Source organism: Coptis chinensis, chromosome 7 (assembly GCF_015680905.1).
Source record: "Coptis chinensis isolate HL-2020 chromosome 7, ASM1568090v1, whole genome shotgun sequence".
NCBI lineage: Eukaryota > Viridiplantae > Streptophyta > Magnoliopsida > Ranunculales > Ranunculaceae > Coptis > Coptis chinensis.
This window is the reverse complement of record NC_141462.1, coordinates 88,395,967-88,420,969: the sequence shown is the minus strand read 5'-3', so window position 1 is coordinate 88,420,969 and position 25,003 is coordinate 88,395,967. Positions and strand designations below refer to the sequence as shown.

Here is a 25,003-nt window from a genome sequence, read left to right as displayed (position 1 = left end):
TAAATAGCTCCAAAGCCGCGCGGTTCAATCACTTTCACCTCTTCTCACAATTATAAAACCCTCTCCTTAGTTTAAAAAAAAACAAAAACCTACCTAAACTCTTAAAATTTGATATGGATCCTTTTGAACCTTTCGACGGTGATGATTGGCAGTACACAAACGACATTGGCGATGAACCTGAGGAAGTAGAATACGGTGGGGGAGAAGAACCCGAGGATATCGCGCCGACTAATAGACATCCCTATGTACTGAAGTATCAGATGAACGACTTCGATTGGCAATTTGCACTTGGAGAAGCACTTGATATGCAAGTTGTGTCTTCTACACGTGATACAAAACACGTGTCGAGTGCAGTGGCTAATACTCAGGTAATTAATTAGTTTTGATTAAATATTTTGAATATTAATTAGTTAAGTTAGACCAATTAATTATTTATCTTATACGCATTATTTTTTTTCATAATATCAGCATGTTATTGACTCACGAAGTTAGATCGACTTTTACATGGTGTTAGAGAGTGGTGGAAGGTTATTAAGAGTTTGGATGAGTTTGTACATATTAGAAATAGTATTTTGTATACACCTTTGGATCTTCGGTTGATGTGGATTATGAGAAGGCTGATCAAGGTGATGGTCATAGCTTTAGTAGAAAGATGGTGGAGTAGAACTCATACATTTCATTTTCCTTGTGCGGAGTTAGGGTTCACACCACTAGACTTCACTATGATTTCTGGGTTGAGTATCGGTATAGGTCAACCGATACCTTTTCATACAAATTATGAGAATATGGATAGTATGCTTATGAGTTTTCCTCGTTTGGGTGCGGATGCTTATGATTCTTCTGGTATTAAACTATCTCATATTAAGACTGTATATATGGACCCCCTCTTAGATCCTGATACACGAGCGGAGTTAGCTTTGACTGTTCTACCTGGTAGTGAGGGTGCTGATGTATATGTTAGGGCTTTTTTGATGTTTTTTATTGGGCATGTTCTGTTTCCCAATGGTCATTCTACAATACGACTGGGATATTATGCTTATGTATCTGATTTGCATGCTATGAGAGATTATGACCTGGGTAGCTCAGTATATACCACATTAATAGTGGTGTTAGATAAAGCTTCATAGACATTCGAAAGTAGAAGTCCTCAGATTGCAGGATTCACAGGACTTTTAGAGATTTGGTTTTATAAGTACTTTCGAACTCTTTGTCCTAACATAGACATGATTGCTGATACTCCCCTTAGATTTGGTAGTTGGTCAGGGCCTCACTTGACTCGTAACAGGGGGCAGATTAGAAATAATGTCTGTATGGCTCGTGCTCAGATTGATATTAGATCATTGTCATCTATTAAGTGGAGACCTTGGCGTTTGACTCTGCGCTTTGACAATCCGGTTATGCGGCATGCTTGTGTGTTGTCCGCGTCCGTAATTGTGTTTACCGCGACGCGTGATTGTATGGTTTGGTACTATGGCGGCGGATGTTGGAAGGCGGATATTTGGGCGTTATGGAGTTCCATGTGCTCCCATGCGGATGTTAGTGATGCAAAAGTCGTGGGGTAGAATTCAAGTTCATGAAGTTCATGCGGTGGTGGTCCTTGGCGGATCGTCTTTCTTTTTGTTGTTGAAGCGGATCATCGATCGGTATTATAGATGGTGGAACCGTGTCTCCATGGGTCCGTTGTTGCCCCCTGTTGGTCGGGCTAGCAACTTTGAGTTTGTGGGACTGGAAGGGATGAGACGTGAGCTACGTATTCCTCATCCACCACAGCCTATTTACAATCCACAACCTCTTAATGCATATCATCCGGCTCACGTAATGCGCTAGTAATCCTCGGATGTTTGCGGGTGTGTGGACTGGGATGGGGAGGCTACTTACATTTCCATTCCCGAGGTGCCTCGTGCTCGTTGCCATGAGTTAAAGCCGCAGATTGATCAATATACCACAGTGAGTTTAGTTATTTTATTTTTCTTATTAATTATATATATAATATGTACTCACAATGTATTTTCTTGGATTTTCAGGCTGAGATTCGGGAAAGATATGAGAACCGATTTGTATGTTTGATGAGATGAGGGGATGCGTGTATTATTATAGCCAAGAAAGGGAGGAGGCATATACTTCGGACATATCAAGAATCCCAACGTGCATTATGGTGAGACTTCGAAAAGCATAATGAGGATATTAGGGAGGTGTACACGCAACAACATCAAGGATATGAGGAACTTGGCCGGTAGTTAACCTTCATGCAGATTGAGAGAAGATCTTGATTCTCGGGTTAGAAACTTAGAGGGCGACTTAGGAATATCAAATAGAGAGGAGAGGGATCGAGTGGTAAAAGTAGAAAGAGAGCTAAATAAATTTGATATAATATGATAGGTTTTTGATCATTTTTTATATTATATGATTATATCATAATCATAGATTTTGGACTGCATAATCATAATCATAATCATATGTTTTTAATTTCTTTAATTTTTTTTTATTTTGAATCACAATTCTTAATTTCTTCAATTGCACAATTATTAATTTCTTAACTTCTATGCAAAACTCATAACTTTTCAAGTTCTATGCACCACAGTTCTAATTTTTCATAAAAAGCGAACGCGGTTTTGCAAACACCGCGACCATAGAAGCCCAAGCCCACGCGGTTTTGCCAAAACTGCGTCATAGAAGCCCATTTAGAAGCCCAAGCCCACGCGGTGTTGGGAAAACCGCGTGAGTGATTTGATACAGCATCAAACCTGGAACCAAATATTAGCCGATTTGGTGATTTGGTGTTTGGTTTAGTGTTTTTTTGTGTTTAGTACTAGGTTGATATCAGTCCTAAAGATGCTCTAAAGTTGTTCATTACTAGTTTTATCAACCAATTAAGATATTTTATCAACCAATTAAGATATTTTGATTGTAGTAGGCCAGTAGCACTATAGAGAAGAACCATCCCAAATTTTTTTTTTTTTTTTTTTTTTTCGATAATACATCCCAAATTTTTGTCAAATAGTATGAAATTGGATTTTAGTTTTTGTCACGTGGACCCTCACATGGATCATGCCCTGAGTTTCAGCTAAAAACATGACGTAATTACCATGATCACAGTCTATGTCACAGCTCTAATTTCAGAAACGAGTTCCATATCTATGTAGACCCCACTTTCGAAACGAAACTACGCCCACCAAACCTCATATGAAACGGATCTGAACATTATTATTAACCAATCACCATTAAGTCAAAAGTCAAAAAATCCTAAAATTCCACACGTGTCAACTGTTCTTCTAAGTTAACAGATTCTAACCTTAAATACGCGTTCACTTCTTCACCATATAGTCCAACATCTCTTTTCCTATATATTTTTTTAAAAAAAACGGGAGAGAAAGAGGAAAGCCAATAAAAAGCCATAATAAACAACAAAGATCACATAACGTGAGGCTCTTCTTTGTTTTTGAGAAAGAGAAGAGTTTCTCACCCTTTAGACAACCCCACTTGTTATCCCTTCACTTGCTTTTAAAAGAGACACCCCCTCAAGTTTTAAAAGAGGGATTTCTATAATGGCAAGTTGGGTCTTATCAGAATGTGGTATAAGACCTTTACCTCAAAAATTTCACCAGCCCAGAACTAGATTCAATGCTAACAACAATGGGTACAAGATAAAACTATCAATTTCTAGGATTAATGATGTGGGTAGAAAAAATTTGAGTTTGATTGGTTGTAGAAGTAGAGATTGGTGTTTAAAAGTTAGTGCCCCGTTAAAGGTAGCAACTTTAGATGCTGAAGGAGGAGGAATGAGGAATGGTGTTGAAGAGAAAGTTGAGTTTGACCCTAGTTTACCACCTCCTTTTGGATTAGCAGATATTCGTGCTTCGATTCCGAAACATTGTTGGGTTAAAGATCCATGGAAGTCTATGAGTTATGTTTTTAGAGATGTTGTTGTTGTTTTTGGATTGGCGGCTGCTGCTGCTTATTTTAATAGTTGGATTGTTTGGCCTCTTTATTGGGCTGCTCAAGGAACTATGTTCTGGGCACTTTTTGTTCTTGGGCATGACTGGTACTTTTTTTTTTACTTCTCCTTATCTGATAGATTTAGATTTTTTCTTTGTTCTGTGTTTTCGTTTCTTTGTTTTTGTATAATTGAGTTGAACTTTGAACTTTGCAGTGGTCATGGAAGCTTTTCAAATGATCATAAGTTGAATAGTGTTGTTGGGCACATACTACATTCCTCAATTCTTGTACCTTATCATGGATGGTATGTTTAGTTAACTCTATTAGTTCAATGTGCGATAGTGCTTTGGAACTAAATTGGCTAAAAGTGAAAAATTGAGCCTTACTGGGGCTGTTTACTTGTTTTTGTATGTGAGTTTCTTTTAGCTTTAGTAAGTTCTGATGCTAACTTATAGTTACTCTTGTATTGAACCTATAGGAGAATTAGTCACAGGACTCATCACCAGAACCATGGACACGTCGAGAAGGACGAATCGTGGCATCCGGTTAGTAGTTCTCTGGTCTTATTCCGAAGGGTACATGTGCTTTGTTTGAATTAATTTATATCAACCCACAGAGTGTTTGATTTTTTTTGTCTAACTTGCAGGTATCTGAGAGTTTATTCAACAAAATGGATGCCATAACGCGCAAGTTGAGATTTACAGTTCCTTTCCCTATGTTGGCATACCCTTTCTATCTGGTTAGTTTGCTACTATTTGGTTGAAATTCTAGCAAATCAACATATGAAGTCGAAATACATTGTTGATTGTCTTGTTTGATGTTTTAATTGTGTTACAGTGGGGCAGAAGTCCGGGAAAGAAAGGCTCCCACTTCCATCCAGGCAGTGACTTGTTTGTTCCTAGTGAGAGGAAAGATGTGATTACCTCCACTACATGTTGGACAGCAATGGCTGCTTTGCTTGTGGGGTTGTCCTTTGTAGCTGGCCCAATCCAGATGCTTAAGCTCTACGGTGGTCCCTACTGGGTAACTACCCTAATTCTTCATTTGAGACTTTTTTTTTTAAAAAAAGGTATCATTCTTCTTTAATAGATCAGAATAGGTTGTATCTGAATTTGCTTCTAATTGCAGATCTTTGTCATGTGGTTGGATTTCGTTACGTACTTGCATCACCATGGACACGAGGACAAGCTTCCTTGGTATCGCGGAAAGGTATCCAGTTTTGTTTAGCCACGTGACATTGTTTTTAAAGTTCCCCGTGTTTGAAGAGAAATCAGTAGAATTAAGACATTGGTATTTCTTCTTTAACTACTGCCAAGCTGAAAGGATGATTCTTAGTCACTCGGCACATTTTTCATTTGTTAACACATAATGCCTGCGGAGACTCAGGATTCGTTTCAGAATATAATTTAGTTTGTTATTCATTCGGAACAGGAATGGAGTTATTTAAGGGGAGGGCTAACTACGCTTGATCGTGACTATGGAATAATTAACAACATTCACCATGACATCGGGACTCACGTGATACATCATCTCTTCCCTCAAATCCCACACTATCACCTTGTAGAAGCAGTGAGTATATCTATTTAACTTCTAGACAGAATACTCGTCAGAATAGTTTGTTTAACTTGTCAAGTAGTGTTACTAATGGTTTGTTGTTCTGAACCTTTAGACTGAGGCAGCTAAACCAGTGCTTGGGAAGTACTACCGGGTGCCAAAGAAATCTGAGGGGCCGCTACCATTTCACTTAATTGGAAGTCTAATTAGAAGTATGAAACAGGATCACTATGTTAGTGATACAGGGGAAATCTTGTACTATCAAGCTGATCCTCAACTAGGTGGATCTTTACAGAAGTCAGAATGAGATTGTTAACTTGGGATGAAAGCTGGATGGAAGCTGTTCTGCTTCATGTTCCCGCCAAGTTTTTAAACATTGTAATATGATGGGGAAGTCCCATTGTTCCCTATAATTCTTTGTCCGGTTGAAATGTCATAACAAGTTAGAAGAGATGTTTCACACCCTTGATTGGATTTATGTATCATTTTTTATTGAGAATACAGCAAACAGAGATTTCGTGATTATATAATATATAGTCATTTTCTTTTACAAGAAATTCAAAAGTTGAAGCAGATTGACTCTCTCCATCTCTAGTTACCAATAAAAAGCCTCTCTCCATCTCTTTTCTGTCCGTGTGTGTAATTCTGAATTGTGGAACTCATAACCTCACAAGTGCCAGCTGAAGATATTTTGGTTAACAAATAAGAAGTCTACATCATCTCAGGTGGAGAGATTCCTACACCCCCACTGAGCAATGGACGTATCTGTCAAATGGGGTGTCAATATGTCAACCAAGAGTCACTAGATGACAAAGTGTGGCTCCCTGGCTGACAAAGAGGCGTAAATTCTTTTTTTTTTGGCTAATCCCATCTCATAGGCGTAAATTCTTAAGCTCGTTATGTAGTAGAAAAAATATCAATGCAAAAGATACGATTGTTTACCTTTTTGGGATGCATAATCAACTTTCCAACAAGAAAACCGAAGAAAAGGAGGCAGATATATGGCACTACTAAAGGGAAAAAAAAATGAGTCTCATAGCTCCAGTTATACTTATGCTTGTTCCTGTTATATCCATGTAGTGATGCAGTAAATAAGAACTTGGATCCAACAAGAAAAAACCACTCTAGAATTTTTTTTTTCGCTAATCCCCACTATAGAAACTAAACTGGGAAAATAAGGATCACTAATTATGTATTTTTGACAGTATAGCTTTTTATAGTCTGTGTGTTTGGATGTATGGCACTAATGGCACATTGCCAGAAAGTACTGATATTGGTGACTTACTGCGTTTCTTGAAGCTAAGGGCAAAAACAAAGTACTGATATACAGCGACTCCTGAGGGAAAAAACATGTGGCGCTGACAATGCATAATTCACAAGCTGCTTAATAATCAAGATATTCAAACTCTAGAGAATCATGATACATTTATCATTAATTGCTTCAAGAAACCCAGATTCGTTCAAAAGGAGAATCAATCGTATCTTTTGCATTGATATTTTTTCTACTACATAACGAGCTTAAGAATTTACAAATCAATTGTTGAGCTTATTTATGATCACCATTGGCCATTGTACAAATGAACATTTACAAATATCAAGCGACATCTGACTGACAGAGGCCAAAATCATCTTGTACAAACAACAATGGGTCTGGTAGAAGGATAGTATTTAAGGTCAGATGAAACAATCCTAGCTAAAACGTCAGTAGCTTATAGAATTCACTGCAGTCATGAAGGATGAAATTTTAGATGGATCCTTTAGAATGCCATCAAGACCGCATATGCCGCTACTAACATCAACTCCAGTAGGCCAAAGAGCACTCAGAGCATCACAGACATTCTCAGGCTTGATTCCTCCAGCTAAGAGCCATCCACGTTTACTTCTAATATGAGGTAGCTTGAACTTTGTCCAATTAAAACCTTTACCACTGCAAAAATATGAGTGGAAAAATTAGGCAAATTATGGTTGGAGAGAGGAAAAAAAACATCGACCGAATTACTAACGAAAAATATTGAATCCTTGAGTAGGTTTAACTTTTCATCAAACACCTAGAAAGCTTGTCCACACAATTTTTCAGGTTGAAATCCTATATTTTTAAGCCTTCCTTATTCCTCCTTTAATTATCATATGCTTAAAGATATTTTTTTCTCAAACTCAGAGGAAATGCATATACAATTTTGACATGGGACGGTCGTGTTATTTATTAGACAGGCACACATGAGTGCTTGAATTGAGCAATTAAAACATTATTAATGAAAATAAAAAGGAATGTATTCCAGACCTGCCACCGGTTGCGCTATCCACTAGGATCCAGTCAACAAGAGAACATTCGTCATCCGAAATTTTGTTAAGAAGTTCTCCATCTTCATTAGCATGAAGAACATATAGAACTCTCCTTTCTTGCACTAAAACTGGAAAGGCTGTCCTAGAATGTTCTCCATGAAGCTGCAGAACTTTGCTCGTCAGAATCTCAAGGAAACCCACTAAAATGCATCATTACTGAGAAAGTGAGAATAGACTAACCTGCACAAGTTCAAGATCTGCCGCATCAGAAGCCCTTGATATTGTGCTTACATCATCATCAACAAAGACTCCCACAGGGTCTGCTCCATATTCCCGAGCAACTTTGGAAATTTCTTTTGCTTCAGATAGAGAGACTGATCGTTTTGAATTTGGCCAGAGAATCATCCCAATAAGGTTAGCACCAGCTTCTCCAGCCATGGCAGCATCTTTTGCTGATGTAATTCCACACATCTTAACTAAAGGGGTCCTTTTGGAATTCTCTGGAGCAGATACAATTTGAGCAGACTCAGATAACAAGCATGCTCTTACTGTACTTGAACATGTCCTGCTCCTTAACAAGTTCACTTGTTTCACCTGAGAAACTGTAAGAGGATAATCTAACATCAGATACATAATTCACAACATCAAAACAGGAAAATATAGCATCTTTTAAGACACAAAGAATTCTTTATTATAAGAAGTAGAATTCATTGCCAAAAGGTGTAACACATGTCAAATTTGAAAACGGACAGCAGGAAGAGAGCAAACATAGAATTATAAAACCTCAACAGCTATAGCGCCCATTAAGAATCACAGTTTGTCATCAATTGACAATACTGACTTGGAATCACATTCCATCCTAAGAATATCATATCGGGTCCGTTCTTCATCTTCCTTTTGTTACAATACAAGATTCTTGATTTTAAAGATATGCATTGGAGCTAATTTTCCTGTGCTTTGGCTAATGAATGAAAATAAGAAAATGAGTTTAGTTCTGTGCGATTGAGTAGTTGAATTAGTTTATCGAATATTCAAACAAGTTTATACTTGTCATCCGAAGGGACCTAATCTGCTTTTCAACAAGGGCTCACTAGCATCATTTCAGTCTTAAGAAACAGTTCTAAACATATTCACGTGCAAAAGCTTATGCATATAAATAACTCATATAAGTTAACGGCATTCAGACAAAAAAGTAACATACGAAATTGATCATATCATACCAGGGTACTGTTTCCCATAGGCGCATGCAACATTGGCTTGAAGATGACTACCTGAAGCAAAACCTGTAAGTTAAACTATCAAAAAAAAACACAGGAAGAAAACGGGCAATGAAAAATTTCATCAAACACGTAAAATGCAAGTCATCGAGTGGGTACCTGACGTCATCATCTTTGGGCTTTCTACAAATTATCTTTTCCACAAAAACGAGTTTTAATAAAACAGAAAAAGGGCTTTGAGCCCACCATATTTGGAAGCCAATTCGGACATTATTAATGTTCCAAAAATAGCCTTCATACCTTAAAAGTTTAAGGCCGATAAAGGCCCACTTAGTCCGGTGGCCAATCTAGCCCAGTCCATGTAGTTAAAGGCCTGGGTTTTAAGATGGGTGGTCCAACATTGTGGAAATTTTTATCAGCTGGAAGATGCAAGTTCACGCGGGTATTTGTGGACTGTGCTTAATCCGTGAGCGGAGCGAACATTTTGGGAGAAGGAGGTATGCGGACAAAAACCAACTTGGTTGGTTTCTGTCTGTCTGTCCTCATCTCTTCCCTTCTGTTTTTTCTCTTCGTGTCTCTCACTCTCCCTTTTCCTCTCCTTCTTCAGACACTCTAAATCTCCACTCCTCTTTCTCCATCTCCACTCCTCCATCTTCCTCTCCCACTCTGCTCACCCCCACTGCTTAGCAGTATACTAGTTTATTATGTCCAAGTCAAAGCGCATCTTTAGGAGCGATACCAAAAAAACACCAAATTTTTTAACCAAACCAAACTTACACCAACTAATTTCAGGAGCGATATTAAAATGTTGACATCAAATGCCACGGTTTTAGATAAACCGTGCCATATAATTCACGTTGTTTTTGCAAAACTGCGCCATAGACACCAACCACAGAAGCCCAACCCCACGCGGTTTTCCAGAAGCCGCGCAGTGTGTCGCACACCCTGTGCTATCATCTTTTAACCCCATGTAAACACCACACGGTTTTCGCAAAACCGCGTCATTGAAGCCCACACTCACTGCACGGCTTTTCCAAAACCGTGAGAGAGATTTGATACAACACCAAAGCAACACACCAAATTTTGGCCGATTTGGCATTTGTTTTGGTGTTTTAATGCTAAGATAGTGTCTCTCCTAAAGATGCTCTAAGGGGCTATTTGTTTTTTTAGGTTAAGTTATGTCAATACCCTCCACTCTCAAACACTCGTGGCAGACCACGTGTTCAGACTACTCGTCCAAACGACCTAGGAAACGTAAACGCTACAAGCTAGTCAACAATATCATTAATGAGAGATCATTACTTCGTAACGAAAGAAGTAAAAGCAATTATCAAGACAGCGCAAAAGGGGGATCTACGCTTATAAAAAGAGGTGTCTTCTCCATTCTGAAGGGAGGCCAAAGCTCCATCTTCTCAATCATCTATCTCCATTTTCCATCCAATCAACCAATCAAAAACTCGAACTACGTCCGACTTGATTTGAGTTCACTAAAGAACTCGATACATAGGCAGCTCGACATAACCGAGTTCAGTCGAACAAATACTAACTCTACATTGGCGCCGTCTGCCAGTTCGTCTTCTTGAGAAAAAGCATTCAAACCATTTTCTCAAGCCCACGAAACTTTATAAAACTACCATGGAAGGACAGTTCAAAGCTTTAGCTGATCAAATGAAAACTCTCCAAGATTCTTTTACGGCAAGCACGTCATTGAAGTTTCCATGATGCTGGTGTGGATTATCAATGGCGGCAAGCGAAAAGTCAGTGTTTTAAGAGATAAGTCTACATTCAACTATCCTTCATTTACACTAATCTTTAATCTTTAGATAAGTACGGATAATCTGTGCACACTTCTATGTTGCAAGATATACTTCTTACTTACAGATCACTTGCAGTCGATCCAGTACCGACCTGAGGGCTGCAACTACCACCATGTCACACGTTCCTTTACCAGGTCAACTAAGGTGTTGGTTCAACCAATCTCAAACAGAAATTTCATAGCATGTTAATCTATGGACCTATATCAATGTTAAGGATGGACCTATAAGAGGAGAAGCAAGACACCAAAGACAACTCATCATAGAGCTATATCAAAACCTCAGCCAGATCTCAAGCAAAGACCTCCGCCAGGTCGTCAATCAACCTTCCATCAGCCAGGTCGTCATCAGTCATGTCGTCCTTCTCCATGTCGTCCTCACCCAGGTCGTCTATCAGATCAGTGCATCATTAGCTCAGGTCGGACAAAAATAGAAAAAGGTGAATTTGTAAGAGAAAACAGTGGATTTTGACCTCGAAAATGGCCACCACGGAGTAGAGCTCCTTGGTGACAGCGTGTGCGCCGCCGAAATCTTTCCGAATTGGGGTCACACGCGTGATTCTGACGACTATAGCCAAAGTTATGGCCAAAATACCAAAACACATCCAAACTTACTCCAATTAGCTAAAGATCACAATTACTTGCCATCTTTGCACTTATTCGCCAACTCATGATACTTTAGTATTATCAATGTGCAATCTAACAACTCAACATCATCTTACTCATATTCTCCTGCATCACTCAGCTAGGTCGTCCTCAGCTAGGTCGTCCATCAGATCAGCGCATCATCAAGTCAAGCCGTCCTCAGAGCAGGCCATCCTTAGATCAACTCATCCTCAAGTCAGGTCACCCTCAAATCAAGTCATCCTCAGATCAGCTCATCCTCAAGTCATGTCGTCCTCAGATCAGATCATCCTCATATCAACTCATCCTCAAGTTAAGTCGCCCTCAAATCAGGTCATCCTCAAATCAGCTTATCCTCTGATCAAGTCGTCCTCAGCTTAGGTCATCCTTAGATCAGCTCATCCTCAAGTCAGGTCATCCTCAGATCAGCTCATCCTCAAATCAGCTCATCTTCTGATTAGGTCATCTTCAGCTCAGGTCGTCCTAAGATCAAGTCATCATCAAGTCAGGTCAGAACAGGTCTACAACCTAGAAGAAGCAACCAATATTCCAACTATTAGTTCAACTCGAACACAATCACTATTAGTTCAGCTTGTACACAGGTTGTCATCAGTTCACTGGAGCTTAAACGAACATAAATATTTCAGGTCATCCCAGACTGACCACACCGTAAAGCTCGCGTCGATAATATCAATCAATCTAAAAAGCTCGCTTGCCATGGAGTTATACCACACACAAAAGGTGTTGTTAGCATATCCATCATCAATTGAAATAACAAATCAAGGGGAAACAATACTTTGTCGAATCAAGGAATCAACAATTCCAAACCGAGAAGCATCTAAGTGTTCCCAAATCAGATATAACAATTCAAAGCACGCAGTTCCCTCATTAACAGTTCGCATATACTACAAACCAGTGAGTTGCTCGAATTGCAAAATGGAAGTTCACTCCCTTGCAGTTTATTGCAAACTAATCAAGCTGGGGGGCCTAGCCATAGCCATCTCCAAACTAGGATAAGTTATTGCCATCTAAACATGTCAATCAAGCTCCAACATTAGGGCTAAACAACATTAACACCCACAAAGGGCTGCTTCTACTACGAACTGGGGGTTAGTTATAACCATCTTCGACCTGGTCGCTCAAAGCTCCAAAACTAGGCCTAGCGACATACACTCAATTTAAGACTAATAACCATAGTGACTCCCCCAAAAGGCTAGCTATCAACCATAGTGATGCCCTCAAAAGGCTAACTATCAACAAAAATGCCCCCAAAAGACGTACAAATCAACTTAACACCAACGCCAGGGTTAAGCTTGATTCAACTGTAATTATTACTCAAAGGCTAATTATCAGTCAAATCCAATCCACGGTACCCCCAAAAGGACCACAAATCAACTTAAGGCCTCTGATAGGGTTAAGCTTGATTCAACTGTAAAGTTCACACAAGAGCTAAAGCAAAGTTTACACAAGAGCTAAAGCCATAAAAATTTTAACAATGGGGACAAATTTTGGGGCGACCAGTTGCGACATAACTTAAGTTGCTGCAATGATCCAGTGTCCTCTTTCTTACTTAGTTTAGCAAATTTGAATAGGGTTAGATATATTATCCTAAGCTATCGGTCTTTTCTTTTCCTTTATTGGTAAAATCCTCCGTTGTGAACAGTGCGAGTTCATAAAGGAAAGTGAACAGTTTATCCTTCTCTCCGGTTGCAGCACATCATGTCTTCTTCTTCACTACCCTTTTGGGTTCGGTGTTGGAAGAAGCCAATCTTTCTTCTCTCCAGTGGATACGGCCAACACATTGAGTGGTGTACCTCCTCCAAAGGAAGTGCCTCCCACAGCAACACGAACAGTTTCATCTGCTGACAAAACGAAGGAAAAGCTTAAGAGAACAGTTGTAACGCCCGTATTTAAAATACGTATTTATTAATTTATTTATTTATTTATTTATTTATTTAAAATTCGCTGGATTGGATTTGGGATATATGGGCCTGATTTCTGGTGTGGGGCTTAGGTTTCAAACCCAAGTATATATACATATTTTTCTAGAGAATATGGTTTTTAGATAAAAATAAAATAAAATAGAGGCGGCTCGATTGCTAGAGAGTTGGAGCACAACGATTCGGATTATGAAGGATTGTGCGAGCTAGCTTGGGATTGGTTCTCGCGTAGTTTTCTTCTATATTTCTTTTTCGCAATACAGGTGAGTAGTTATATTCTTTACTCTATTCCACAAAAGCTTTACTGTCCGAGTTTTTGTTCTCGCTTAATTTTTCTGTTTTTCGTTATTTTTCACATCCTGTGGAATTGTTGGACTGGTTAGATGTTAGTATCGTTATTTACTTAATCATTGAAACTCTGAGATTAACTGTTAGAGACTCAAAGAAGTCGTTAATGGAGGCGCCAGCCCCATTAGAAATCGGTCCTGTATTTTTATACTAAACTGTTATGTTGTTGTGTTGGTACATATTGTTGAACTGTTAAACTGTGATAGGGTTGATGTTTGGTCGATTGGTGTTTGGGTGGGTGCTGTTGCAGGTGGAAGAAGGTCATTAATGGCAGCGCGACCTAGGGTGGAGGAAGGGTTCGATCAAATTTATATGGTAGTTGTTTTGGTTATATGAGAATTGATTGTAGGGGGTATGGTTGAGTGTTGTAGGGTTTGTTTGAAAGCTTTGAATCCGGCGTTAATGGCGGTGCGAATCCAGATCTACATTTGATGAAGGGTATTGATTTAATGAGTTGGGGATTTCACTTTTGTTAAAGTAGTTGGGGTTTTTCCCCTGATCATTTTCGAGTATGTTTGGAGGGGTGGCGATCGGAACTGGTGGTGGCTGGTGGTAGAAAAGGCTGCTGGAGGGAGAAGATGACACTGTTTCTGTGTTTGGGCTTGGGGCTTGGGCCTAAACCTTTGTTTGGTTGGGCCAAAACTCTATTTTTATGTTGGGCCGGTTCTATTTCTTGTTGGGGCCAGTTCTAATTGTGTTTTGGTTGGGCCAGTTCTGATTTTCGTTTTTGGGCCTAAACACTAGTTAGTGGTTGGGCCGGATTAATCTTAAGTTTTTGACCAGTTTAGTTTAAGTTTGGGCCAATTTCTTTTATTTCTTTGGACCGAACCAATTAAAGTTTTAGGCTAGTTTAAGTTTCATTTTTGTTAGCTTGGGTCGAACCCAATTAGCTTTTTTTGGGCCAGTTTCAAGTTTGTTTTGGGGCCAGTCCATATAACTTAAAATAGATCCAATGGGGTCTTTAAATATTTAGACTTTTGGGCTTTGATTATGGACTTTTGACTGTATAATTGTGCTATGTTTATGTTATAAATTGTATGGACAAATCAAATGCTAAAATGGTGCGGAATCCTGCATAAATTGGTTCGTCATTATCTAAGAAAGATTTGACGTTGATATTGTGTAATTTTTGACACGTGACAAGAGTGAAATTTTAGGAGATATAATATTCCTAAAACGCTATAAAAATGTTATGCGATACGTTTTGAGCAATTGTGATATTATATGATATGTTGGGATATATATATTAAATACAATATTTTTGGAGAAATAAATGTATAAACGCTTCATTATTTTTATCTGTGAAATGCTACTATGAGGTAGTATAGTATTTGTGGATATTTCCCACGGGATTGTGGCTTAGTGCAATAATATATTGGCACGTGAAGGAATGAAAGTTGTTATGAGATGTATTGAGACATTTCTAAATATTGTGGCTTAGTGTAATAATGTATTTGGCATGCACGTGATAAAGTGAAATTATTATGAGACATGAATGTCTGACACTTGAATAAATTACGTAATGAAAATCCTAGAACCTAGCTACCACAACTTATGTGATTTGCCTTTGTGATGGGCGTATGTGATATGATTGGCCCTTCTAGCATTTCAGTGAATCTGAATGGCCCTTTAGGCGTAAGTAATTTGATTGGCTCTTCTAGCGTTTCAATGAATCTGAATGGCCCTTTGGGCGTAAGTAATTTGATTGGCCTGTCTGGCGTTTCAGTGAATCTAAATAGCCCTTCTGGCGTAGCCGAATAGTGGCTTGATTATTCCGTTCGCAAAATTAGAACGAGATGCGCGATATTTTATGCCGAATAGTGGCAGTACTCACATAATAGCGTCCGTGTGAGGGTTACCTGGTGTGTGGCATCCCGCTCAGGGTAATTGCGCACGGAGTGGTGCATTATGTGAGGGGAGGCATGTGGATGTACATGTTCGGCGTTGGGAAGCGATTGTGGTAGCCGGAGGGAAACTAGGTAAGGCATAAATACGACGTGATTTTAGGGACACGCAAAGAAAGCCTTAAATAATATAATTATGGTAATATGTTGGTTAATGATATATCTTTAAATATATGATTGTATATGGTTTTGCAGAAGGGTGGGTCAAACTAATTACTTGTGCAGAGACGACCTACTCTGTAATTGAGCATAAAATGCGGTAAGTATAGAATATGCTTGGCTAGTTATTAGTTTAGTTATAACTTAAGGCGCCTCAGTGGAGGAACTATCTGCCTTAATTATTGTAATTAAGAATGTCGTATTAGTTGTTGGAAGTTAAGGCGTCTCGGAGGAGGAACTAACTGCTTTATGGATTGTGTATATATATATATATAAGTATATGATGTATTTTAGAGCTACTCACACCAACATTTTTATAATGCTGACCCGATTTGCATGTTTGCTTATCGGGTGTGTTCATTAAATGAACATAGTTGATAAGTCTTGACAGGATAAGTATTGAAGAAGGTTGGTTGCTGTTTGTGGTTTGCGTTAGCGTCACATTTCAGGATATGTTTTGTTTTCCCTTAAAGTGAAATAGATTTTCAGTTGAGACAATGTTTTTGTATTTTCATTTGTAATTTAATTAAAGAGTTATTGAAAGGAGATTTGTAACTTAATCTTATTTGTGAATTTTTGTAATGAAGAGGACTTTTGTTTAATTTGAAATTTTTATTGATTTTTAATTATCCGCGTTTTTAAACTGATTATGGATTTTTGGGAGTGGAAAGTGCATAACACCTCGAAAATCGAAGAGTCGGGAACAAATATTGTTTTTCCGAATTCTGTCGAAATTCGGGGTGTGACAACGGTGGACCTCTCTGAGCTCCCCACCCCCTCTCTGAAAGGTGAAACACCTTCTATCAAAATCCCACTCTCCTCAGTTCAAAAAGGTCTAGACTTTTACAAGTATGCTCTGGTGGGGCGAATTGATCTTAAAGACTTGAAAATGGAAGTAGTTCGGCAGATTGTAGCTGATCAGTGGAGAATCAAGGTGAAAGTCTCACCACTCGGTAACGGCTACCTTCTCTTTCGGTTTGAAACTGAAGAAGAATTTCTTAAAGTTCAATATGGGGGACCGTGGTTCATCAATCAACAGCTTGTTCGTTTTACAAAATGGTTGCCGAATTTCAGCGTTGAAAAACACAAGCATTCTTCAGCTCTTGTATGGGTTCGTTTCCCTGGCCTAAGTATGGAGTACTGGGAAGTGGATATACTAATGGCGATGGGTAGAACCCTGGGTTCCCCTATTCAGGTGGACAAAAATTTTATTGAGCGTGACATGGAATATTATGCTAGCGTCCAGGTGGATATAGACTTGGCAAAAAAAATTCCTGATCAAATCCTTGTTGAAGTGGAGAACCAAAACATTGAATTCTGGCAAAAAGTTAAGGTGGGCAAGCTCCCAAAGTTTTGTAACAACTGTAAGATAGTTGGGCACCTGATTACCGACTGTAGACACCTACACAGGGAACAGGAAAAGAATGCTCGAGATAGCTTACACAAAGCTAGTAAAACAGTGGCTGACAAAGCAACTGAATATGAAACTATGTTAAAAAGGCAGAAGAAGAGATGGAAACAACAGAATAAAGAGGTCGTGATTACGGGAGTAAATGCAACCTCAACAAGTGGTGATATTGGTGCTAGTGTGCACCTAGCTAATCCTACCCAAGAGCCACCGGCGGTGGTAATTTCTAGCCCTATTGAAGGTGGAGTATCTGTGCCAACAGAAACCCCTGCAGTAGTGGTTAACCATGAGCAAACTATAGTGGAAAATCATGTACCAACTGTAGCATTGGAGAATGATACCCATCTTATGGAGCAAGTGACCATTGGATCTGAAATGGTGTTGTTCCAGGACCAACAGATCACTATGCCACCCACAAGCAGTTTGGTAGGATCCCCTGGTGAACAACTGAGTACCTGTAACTCTTTTGAGATCCTAACAAATGATGACTCGGACCAAATCCAGATAACGTCAGAAGACCTTGTGGTGAGGCAAAGATAGGCAGACCTTGTTGAGGATAATGCCACCACCATGCCGGCAGCTGTGCCAAAGAAAAAAATGCGAAGAAGAAAAGTTGAAGTGCATCCACCGGATTCAACTTCACATCCTTCTACCAGGTCACAAAGCCTAGTTGAGCAACCTCTTATCCAATGAAGATCATTTATTGGAATATAAGAGGTGCTAGGAAAGATAAGGGTATTGATCGACTGAAAGAGCTCCTTTAGTCTCATAATCCCGATTTAGTATGCCTTGTTGAACCTCTTATTAGACCTCAGCTGAACTTCCTATCCATAAAAGGCATTAACAATAAATATCATGGTGTTTGCTTACACAATGACAATCCTGCCAGAATTGGGAACATTTGGGTTTTCTACAAAGCTGAGCTAAAGGTTACCCTCATTAGTTCCTCGGATCAACAAATTACTGTTTCAGCAGATGATGTTGTTGTAACTTTTGTCCATGCCAATTGTTCTTTGGTGCACAGGCGTAGGCTTTGGGACCAGCTCATATTGATGAATAATGGCAGTCCATGGCTCTTAGCAGGAGACTTCAACGTTGTTCTTAGATATGAGGAAAGGAAAGGCACCAATCTCCCTAACTGAGCGGCAATGCAGGAGTTTAAATCTTTTGTTAATGCATGCAATCTTATTGAAGCTAATTTTGAAGGGTTAAAGTTTTCTTGGTGTAATAACAGAAGGGGACTGCTCAGAGTCTTATTGAAACTAGACAGAGTCTTCTTTAATGATGCTTGGAACCTGAATTTTTTTGGTTGGAAGTACTTAGTGGGGCCTAGACAAGCCTCGGATCACTCCCCTCTCATTGGGAGCTCTCCTAGCATCCCCAAGCCTACTAATGCACCTTTTAGATTCCTCAAAGTCTGGCTCACGCACCCTTCTTTCATGGAACTAGTTACCCACAGCTGGAACCAAGGTGTTGAAGGAGGCCCCCTACAACGAGCAATGAGGAAGCTTCAAAGATTGAAACAAGATATCAAAAAATGGAACTACGAAGTTTTTGGAAATGTTGATATTAACATTAGAAAGGCACATGAAGCTTTAATAAGTGCTCAGATACTGGCAGAAGACACTGATAATGAATCTCTCATTTCTTAAGTGATTCATAAGGAAGTGGAACTAGACATTGCAAGGGATAACAGAGCAAAGGTTTTGAAGCAGAAAAGCTGAATCAAAACAGATGAGGAAGGGGACAGAAATTCTGAATACTTCCATAACATATACAGGCTTCGACAGGGAGCATCTTTGATCACTGAACTTCAAACAGAGGAGGGGACTCTTATGACTGATCAGGATCAAATTAAACAACACATTGTCTAGTTCTACAAAGACAAATTCAAATAAGCAGCTCCCATCCTCCCTGATGATCAACTTATGGGTCTAATCCCTAGACTCATAACTCAGGAGGATAATTATAACCTCTCAAAAACTCCAGATTACATGGAAATTGAACAAACTGTCTTTAGCATGAATGTTAATAGCTCTCCTGGTCCTGACGGCTTTCAAGGGCACTTTTATATCAATTGCTTGAGTATTATTAAGATTGACATTTGCATGGCAATTCAATCTTTCTTCATCAGCAAGATCCTCCCTAGCGGCCTTAACTCCAATTTTATCACTCTCATCCCAAAAGAGAAAAGTGTTCGCAAACTCAGCCAGTACCGACCCATCTGCATGGGTAACTTTCTCTTCAAGATCATCACCAAACTTATGCAATGGAGGTTGAATGTGATTGCTGATAAAATTATAACAAAGGAACAAGTGGGTTTTGTTCCGGGCAGATGTTCCCAATCTAGTATTGCCTTGGCTTCTGAGCTAATGAATGAGCTTGAACTCAAAAGATATGGAGGTAATATTGCTATGAAGATCGATATTTCTCAAGCCTATGATACCATGTCATGGGAATTTCTCTTTAAAGTCCTAACTGCTTTGGGCTTCTCACAAGGATGGATGCAGTGCCTTCACTCTATTTTTCATTCGGCACAAATCTCCATTATGGTAAATGGAGGACCGGTTGGTTTCTTTCATATGGAGAGAGGTTTGAAACAGGGTGACCCTCTCTCCCTTCTCCTTTTTGCAATTGCTGAAGACGTTCTAAGCAGAGGATTAACTGATCTCACAGTAAAGAAAATGCTAAAGCCTATGGTATCTCTGAGAGGATGTCCAGCTCCTAGCCACTTGTTATTTGCTGACGATATCATAATTTTTGCAAATGGCCATTTTAGAGGTATTCAGCATCTTAATTCCCTTCTTGAGAGATATCAAGAGTCTTCTGGCCAAGTCATGAATAAAGAGAAATGCAAGATTTTATTTGGTGATTTCTCTAATCTCAGGAAGGTTAGAACTATGCAGGAACTTCACATCTCTGAGGGCTGTTTACCAGAAAAATACCTTGGAGTCCTCTTAACCCAGGGAAGAGTCACTAATTCCATTATCTATCATGTTCTTGATAAGATAAAGAAGAAACTCTCTAGTTGGAAAGGTCATATGTTGTCTTTCCAGGGAAGATGCATTTTGATCAAGTCTGTCATCAATAGTATTCCCATATACAATATGTCTATATACAAATGGCCATCTCGGTTGATCAAAGAAGCAGAGACATGTATCCGAAATTTTCTGTGGACTGGGGATGCCTAAAAAAAAAAGAGCAACGACTATCAGCTGGGATAAAGTCTGCAAACTCTGCTCTGAAGGTGGACTTGGTATTAGGAGATCGAAAGATATCAACAAAGCAATTTTGATGAAGCTAGCCTGGAAGTTCTTAAGTGAAGCAGACGATTTTGCAACATTTATGCAGCATAAGTATAGAAACAATCGGGGGTGACCTCATTGAGTACTACAAAATGTCCTCTGTCTGGGGTGGCATTAAGGCGGCACTTTCAGTGATTATTCCTAGAAGTCAATGGGTGGTGGCTAACAGTGAAAAGATTGATTTTTGGAGGGACAATTGGCTCCAATCCACATCTATCAAATCGGTGTTAACCCTTAGCTCCCATAACTTAAGGGGATGCACTGCCAAGGTGAGTTCTTTGCTGAATACTAATGAATGGGTCATACCGACGCCTCTCTCGTCTATACTCTGTTCTGCTGGTCTAAACATTACGGGGGGTTCTTCGAGACATTTCACAACCTCTCGATTACTTGGTATGGTGCCCTGATCTTAAGGGATCCTTCTCTTGCAAATCAGCCCATGAAACCATCAGAAAGCAGGGAACCAGTATCGCCTGGCACAGGCTTGTGTGGAACTCACATATACATCCAAGAGTGGCTGCTACAGCCTGGAAAATACTTAAGGGGTGTACTGCAACAGACGAAGTCATCCAGAAGAAAGGTGTTCATCTAGTTTCTATATGCAGGTTATGTGGAAAGCATTGTGAAACTTTAAAACACATCATGTGGGAATGCCAATTCTCTCAGAGTTTATGGAAGTGGACTGCAGCTAAGTTTGAAGTGTATCAGACCCTTCGATCCTCCTCGCAGGCGTTTAAATTTTCCAAGCTTTGGAGTTCCAGACTTAAACACTTATGGAATACAGCTATCATAGGTGGCATGGTGGTTCTTTGGAAACACAGAAACCAGATCAACTTTGAGGGAAAGAAGCCAAATCTCAACGAATGTAAGCACTCGATACAGTATCACATCTTCACCACCTCTCATCTGTCGCAAGCAAGCAACAACTCTTCTTACAGGGATGTGGCTACTATGCAAGCATGGAACTTAATAAACAGGCCGAGAGATGCGCCCACAACGAAGCAATATTCATGGGTGCCACCGGAACCAACTGTTATGAAGTTAAATACCGACAGTGTTGCCTTTGGCAATCCAAGTCCGTCTAGTATTGGGGTTACATTCAGAGATTCTAAAGGTGCTTTTAAGCTGTCTTTACGCAAGAATATCAGGATCGGATCCAACTTTAGGGCTGAATGTCGGGCTATCATTGAAGGCATAGAGCTGGCTATTAGTAGGGGATGGTTTCAGTTATGGGTTGAATCTGATTCTGAACCGGCAATCAAAGCTTACATTCGTGGGAGAGTACCATGGGACTTGCAGCCGAGATGGAGGAATAGTTGTACCAAAATTCAGTCTATTTTGTTCACTTCGATTTTTAGAGAGGGCAACTTTTCTGCAGACGACATAGCCAAAATTGGTGTAACCCTCCAGTTGAATGAAGCCCAAATTTATGAGGGCAAACCACCGTGGCTACTACATTGGGAAGCTCCTTTCCAGATTTTCTTTAGATATTAGATGTGAAGTAAGGTACGAAATCATGTAAAAGTTGTTTCAATGTACCTATCTCGAGCATGGTTAGACTATATGTCCAAACCACACAATTTTGTAATGTTTTCTTTTTTATATAATTTCTACTTACCGAGCAAAAAAAAAATTCAACTGTAATTACCACTCAAAGGCTAATTATCAGTCAAATTCAATCTACGGTACCCCCAAAAGGACCACAAATCAACTTAAGGCTTCTGATAGGGTTAAGCTTGATTCAACTGTAATTACCACTCAAAGGCTAATTATCAGTCAAATCCAATCTACGAACTATGATCTATGCACTTTTATGATCTACGCACTACAAGCTACGATTTGCGCACTACAACGTAGGACCGACCACATCAACTCACAACAAAGCTCTAAGCAACAAACGACATCCAGCATAGAAAAATATATAATTCAATTCGCAACAATCTCAATTTTCAACCAAGTAAGACACGCGGTATCCTTTATTATCTTTCTTTACACCACTATTCTACAAACAGTGATATAAAGAAAGGGGGTACCCTCCACTCTCAAACACTCGTGGCAGACCACGTGTCTAGACTACAAGCAGGTCGTGCATACGACCTAAGGTCAGGTCGTCCAAACGACCTAGGAAATGTAACTGCTGCAAGCTAGTCAACATCATCATTAATGAGAGATCATTACTTCGTAACGAAAGGAGTAAAAGCAATCATCAAGACAGCGCAAAATGAGGTTCTCCAATGGCCGTCATTACTCGATCTCTCTCAACTTGAGGGAGTAGGGAAACCCTTCCTGCGGGGAAAAGCAGTGTCCTTCCACCCTTCTCCCTCACCCAAGCTCTCATTCTCTTACCTCCGCACTCAAATCACTCAATCACTCCCATCTTTCTTACTCTCTATACCCCCAAATTCTTTGTTTGTCTCAGATCTACAACTTCTGGTGTGCTATGAAGAAGAAGAAACGAAAAAAACTCTTTTTTTCTCTCCTTCTGTGATGGTTGTTAGTTTTCTGTCTAAGATCTATAGATCTGACAGTGTAATGAGAGTCTTAGTGAAGGGTTTTGTTCACACAACCCTTCCATTTTTGGATCTCTCATTTGGTTTCAATAATTTTCAGTTTTGGTTTTGTTTTTGTAGATCTAATATGCTTTACAGCAATTCGAAGTCGATTTCTAAGAGTTTATTGCTTCAAATTCATCATTGGAAACATGTAGTATTAAGGTTGTGTTCATTGAGTTCTCCCCTTCATCATTTGTTGTTCAAGTCGAATGTTTCGTTTTCTATTCTTCGAACACCCTGGTGTTTTGATGCCTTGGCAAGGATTAATGTCAGGCCACCACCGCGCCGTTGTAGTGCACTTGGTGGGGCGTTTTCTATTGGAAGCATCAATCTGGCGATTAGGACCTTCGGGTCTTGGTTTTTGAAGTTGTAGTTTGGAGATTTGAGCATTGAATGGATGGGAGTGGTGGTAGTAAGGTGGATACAGCTAAAACATCCCATGTTTGTTGGTGGCGGATTAGATGTGATGGCTGTTAGGAGAGGTTTACATGGTTGTACAATTAATGTATTTGTTATGTTATTTGTTCCTTGTAACCTGTTTTGGCTTGTGTGCTTACTATAATCGTATTAGTTCATGAATGAAAAGTATTGATTTATCGGAAAAAAAAAAAAAAAAAAAAAAAAAAAAAAAACAATGCAAAAAGGGGATTTCGTCTTCTCCATTTTAAAGGGAGGCCAATGCTCCATCTTCTTGATCATATATCTCCATCTCCCATCCAATCAACAAATCAAAAGCTCGAACTGCGTCCGATTTGATTCGAGTTCACTAAAGAACTCGATACGTAGGCAGCTTGACAAAATCGAGTTCAGTCGAACAAATACTACCTCTACAAGTTACAAAAGGGAGGGTCTTATGAGATGATCTTATAAAGTGGTTTATTTTTCATTTTAAGTTATTCTTATAAGCACTTATAAAAATAGATAAAACAAATGCACAACATCCTATAAATGGTTATTTGACAAATATAACCCTGTTTAATATCACATTTAACTTGAATAGATTAATTTGAAACAAGCGTATAATTTGATTTTTTATTTTAAATCAATTTTGATAATTAGAATATCAATTTTAAGAAATTACCTTAATAGTAAGGTGGTGGCGGTGGAGGCAGTAAGCGGTGGTGGTGGTGGTGGTGGTGGTGGTGGTCTTAATAGCACGATGGTGGTGGTGATGGTGGTAGTAAAGGTGATGATATTGGTCTTAATAGCACAGTGGTGATGATGGTGGTGGTAGTGGCGATGCTGGTAGTGGTAGTGGTGGTGGTGGTTTTCATTGTACGGTGGTGGCTGTTGTGGTCTTAATAGCTTGGTGGTGGTGGTGATAGTGGTTAGGGCAATGAAGTTATTTATATAAAAAGATAGTGAAAATAGAATAATATAGAAATAGGGCTAGGGGTACATAGACGGGGGTGTTTGAGTTATTGTCCAAGTTATAAGACTTATAGAATTGAAGTAGATCCAATTTTGATACTTATAGAATTAGTATCTTATAAAAGCAAGTCCAATGGGGGCTCTATGGGCTGCTAAAGGCAAATATAACACCCCAACCACAAAAATGTTATTCCAATGGGGCTGCTAAAAGGGTCTTAAATTTGGAAGGAGTCAAAAACCCAGCCAAAATTAAGACCTTCGCTAGCAGCTGCTATAATAAGTTCGGGAGACGAACGAAATAGTTTCTGACGTCCGTGTGTTAAATTTTGACAGACGATAGAAACTGTGTCGTCCATCCAAAAAAAATTCAACTTAAGTTACAAAATAATGGATGGACGGCAAAAACTATGTCGTCCGTATCATTTAGCACTTCAAAACATAAAATGCGATTGGATTGGTTTTTTTATTTTAGGGTGCCAAATTTGGCTGGGCAAGCTAAAAAACCTATGTGGCACCTTCTAGCAACCCAATTTAGCAGCTCTCCATTGGACTTGCTCTAAGACATTTCTAGTAGAATGCTTCTTATAAG

The 25,003-nt window shown here is 39.3% G+C and overlaps 4 protein-coding genes across 6 annotated transcripts; 3 read left to right on the top strand and 1 right to left on the bottom strand.

The window, feature by feature from the left end:
- Positions 1-3,327: 3,327 nt before the first annotated feature.
- Positions 3,328-6,054, top strand: LOC147489726 (omega-3 fatty acid desaturase, chloroplastic-like). The gene is made up of 8 exons (XM_086575022.1): positions 3,328-4,042; positions 4,151-4,240; positions 4,415-4,481; positions 4,583-4,675; positions 4,774-4,959; positions 5,065-5,145; positions 5,368-5,505; positions 5,606-6,054. Exons 1-8 carry the CDS (start codon positions 3,546-3,548, stop codon positions 5,795-5,797), a joined length of 1,344 nt encoding a protein of 447 aa, XP_086431148.1. The 5' UTR covers positions 3,328-3,545; the 3' UTR covers positions 5,798-6,054.
- An 891-nt stretch (positions 6,055-6,945) lies between these two features.
- Positions 6,946-9,226, bottom strand: LOC147489725 (N-(5'-phosphoribosyl)anthranilate isomerase 1, chloroplastic-like). 3 transcript variants are annotated; one of them, XM_086575025.1, is made up of 5 exons: positions 9,150-9,226; positions 8,994-9,044; positions 8,014-8,375; positions 7,772-7,935; positions 6,946-7,417 (listed from the first exon to the last, which is right to left on the bottom strand). In XM_086575025.1, the coding sequence occupies exons 1-5, from the start codon at positions 9,160-9,162 to the stop codon at positions 7,192-7,194; spliced, it is 816 nt and encodes a 271-aa protein (XP_086431151.1). In that variant the 5' UTR covers positions 9,163-9,226; the 3' UTR covers positions 6,946-7,191. The 3 variants fall into 3 exon arrangements, with proteins under 3 accessions (XP_086431151.1, XP_086431149.1, XP_086431152.1); XM_086575023.1 differs by having other exon boundaries at positions 8,994-9,056; positions 9,150-9,220; XM_086575026.1 differs by lacking the exons at positions 8,994-9,044; positions 9,150-9,226 and adding an exon at positions 8,557-8,882.
- A 9,108-nt stretch (positions 9,227-18,334) lies between these two features.
- LOC147489724 (uncharacterized) lies at positions 18,335-18,838 on the top strand. Its single transcript, XM_086574715.1, has one exon. The coding sequence runs from the start codon at positions 18,335-18,337 to the stop codon at positions 18,836-18,838; it is 504 nt and encodes a 167-aa protein (XP_086430841.1).
- A 1,745-nt stretch (positions 18,839-20,583) lies between these two features.
- Positions 20,584-21,985, top strand: LOC147489723 (uncharacterized). Its single transcript, XM_086574714.1, has 2 exons — positions 20,584-20,760; positions 20,906-21,985. The coding sequence occupies exons 1-2, from the start codon at positions 20,584-20,586 to the stop codon at positions 21,983-21,985; spliced, it is 1,257 nt and encodes a 418-aa protein (XP_086430840.1).
- The last annotated feature ends 3,018 nt before the right edge of the window (positions 21,986-25,003 follow it).

Coding starts and splice junctions, on each gene's coding strand:
- LOC147489723 (XM_086574714.1), top strand. CDS start 20,584: ATGTCCTCTGTCTGGGGTGGCATTAAGGCGGCACTTTCAGTGATTATT. Junction 20,761..20,905: donor TAAGGGGATGCACTGCCAAG/GTGAGTTCTTTG, acceptor CCTGATCTTAAG/GGATCCTTCTCTTGCAAATC.
- LOC147489724 (XM_086574715.1), top strand. CDS start 18,335: ATGCAGGAGTTTAAATCTTTTGTTAATGCATGCAATCTTATTGAAGCT.
- LOC147489726 (XM_086575022.1), top strand. CDS start 3,546: ATGGCAAGTTGGGTCTTATCAGAATGTGGTATAAGACCTTTACCTCAA. Junction 4,960..5,064: donor TCTACGGTGGTCCCTACTGG/GTAACTACCCTA, acceptor TTCTAATTGCAG/ATCTTTGTCATGTGGTTGGA. Junction 5,506..5,605: donor ACTATCACCTTGTAGAAGCA/GTGAGTATATCT, acceptor CTGAACCTTTAG/ACTGAGGCAGCTAAACCAGT.
- LOC147489725 (XM_086575023.1), bottom strand. Junction 8,376..8,993: donor CTATGGGAAACAGTACCCTG/GTATGATATGAT, acceptor ATCCTCTTACAG/TTTCTCAGGTGAAACAAGTG. Junction 7,936..8,013: donor CAGATCTTGAACTTGTGCAG/GTTAGTCTATTC, acceptor AAAGTTCTGCAG/CTTCATGGAGAACATTCTAG.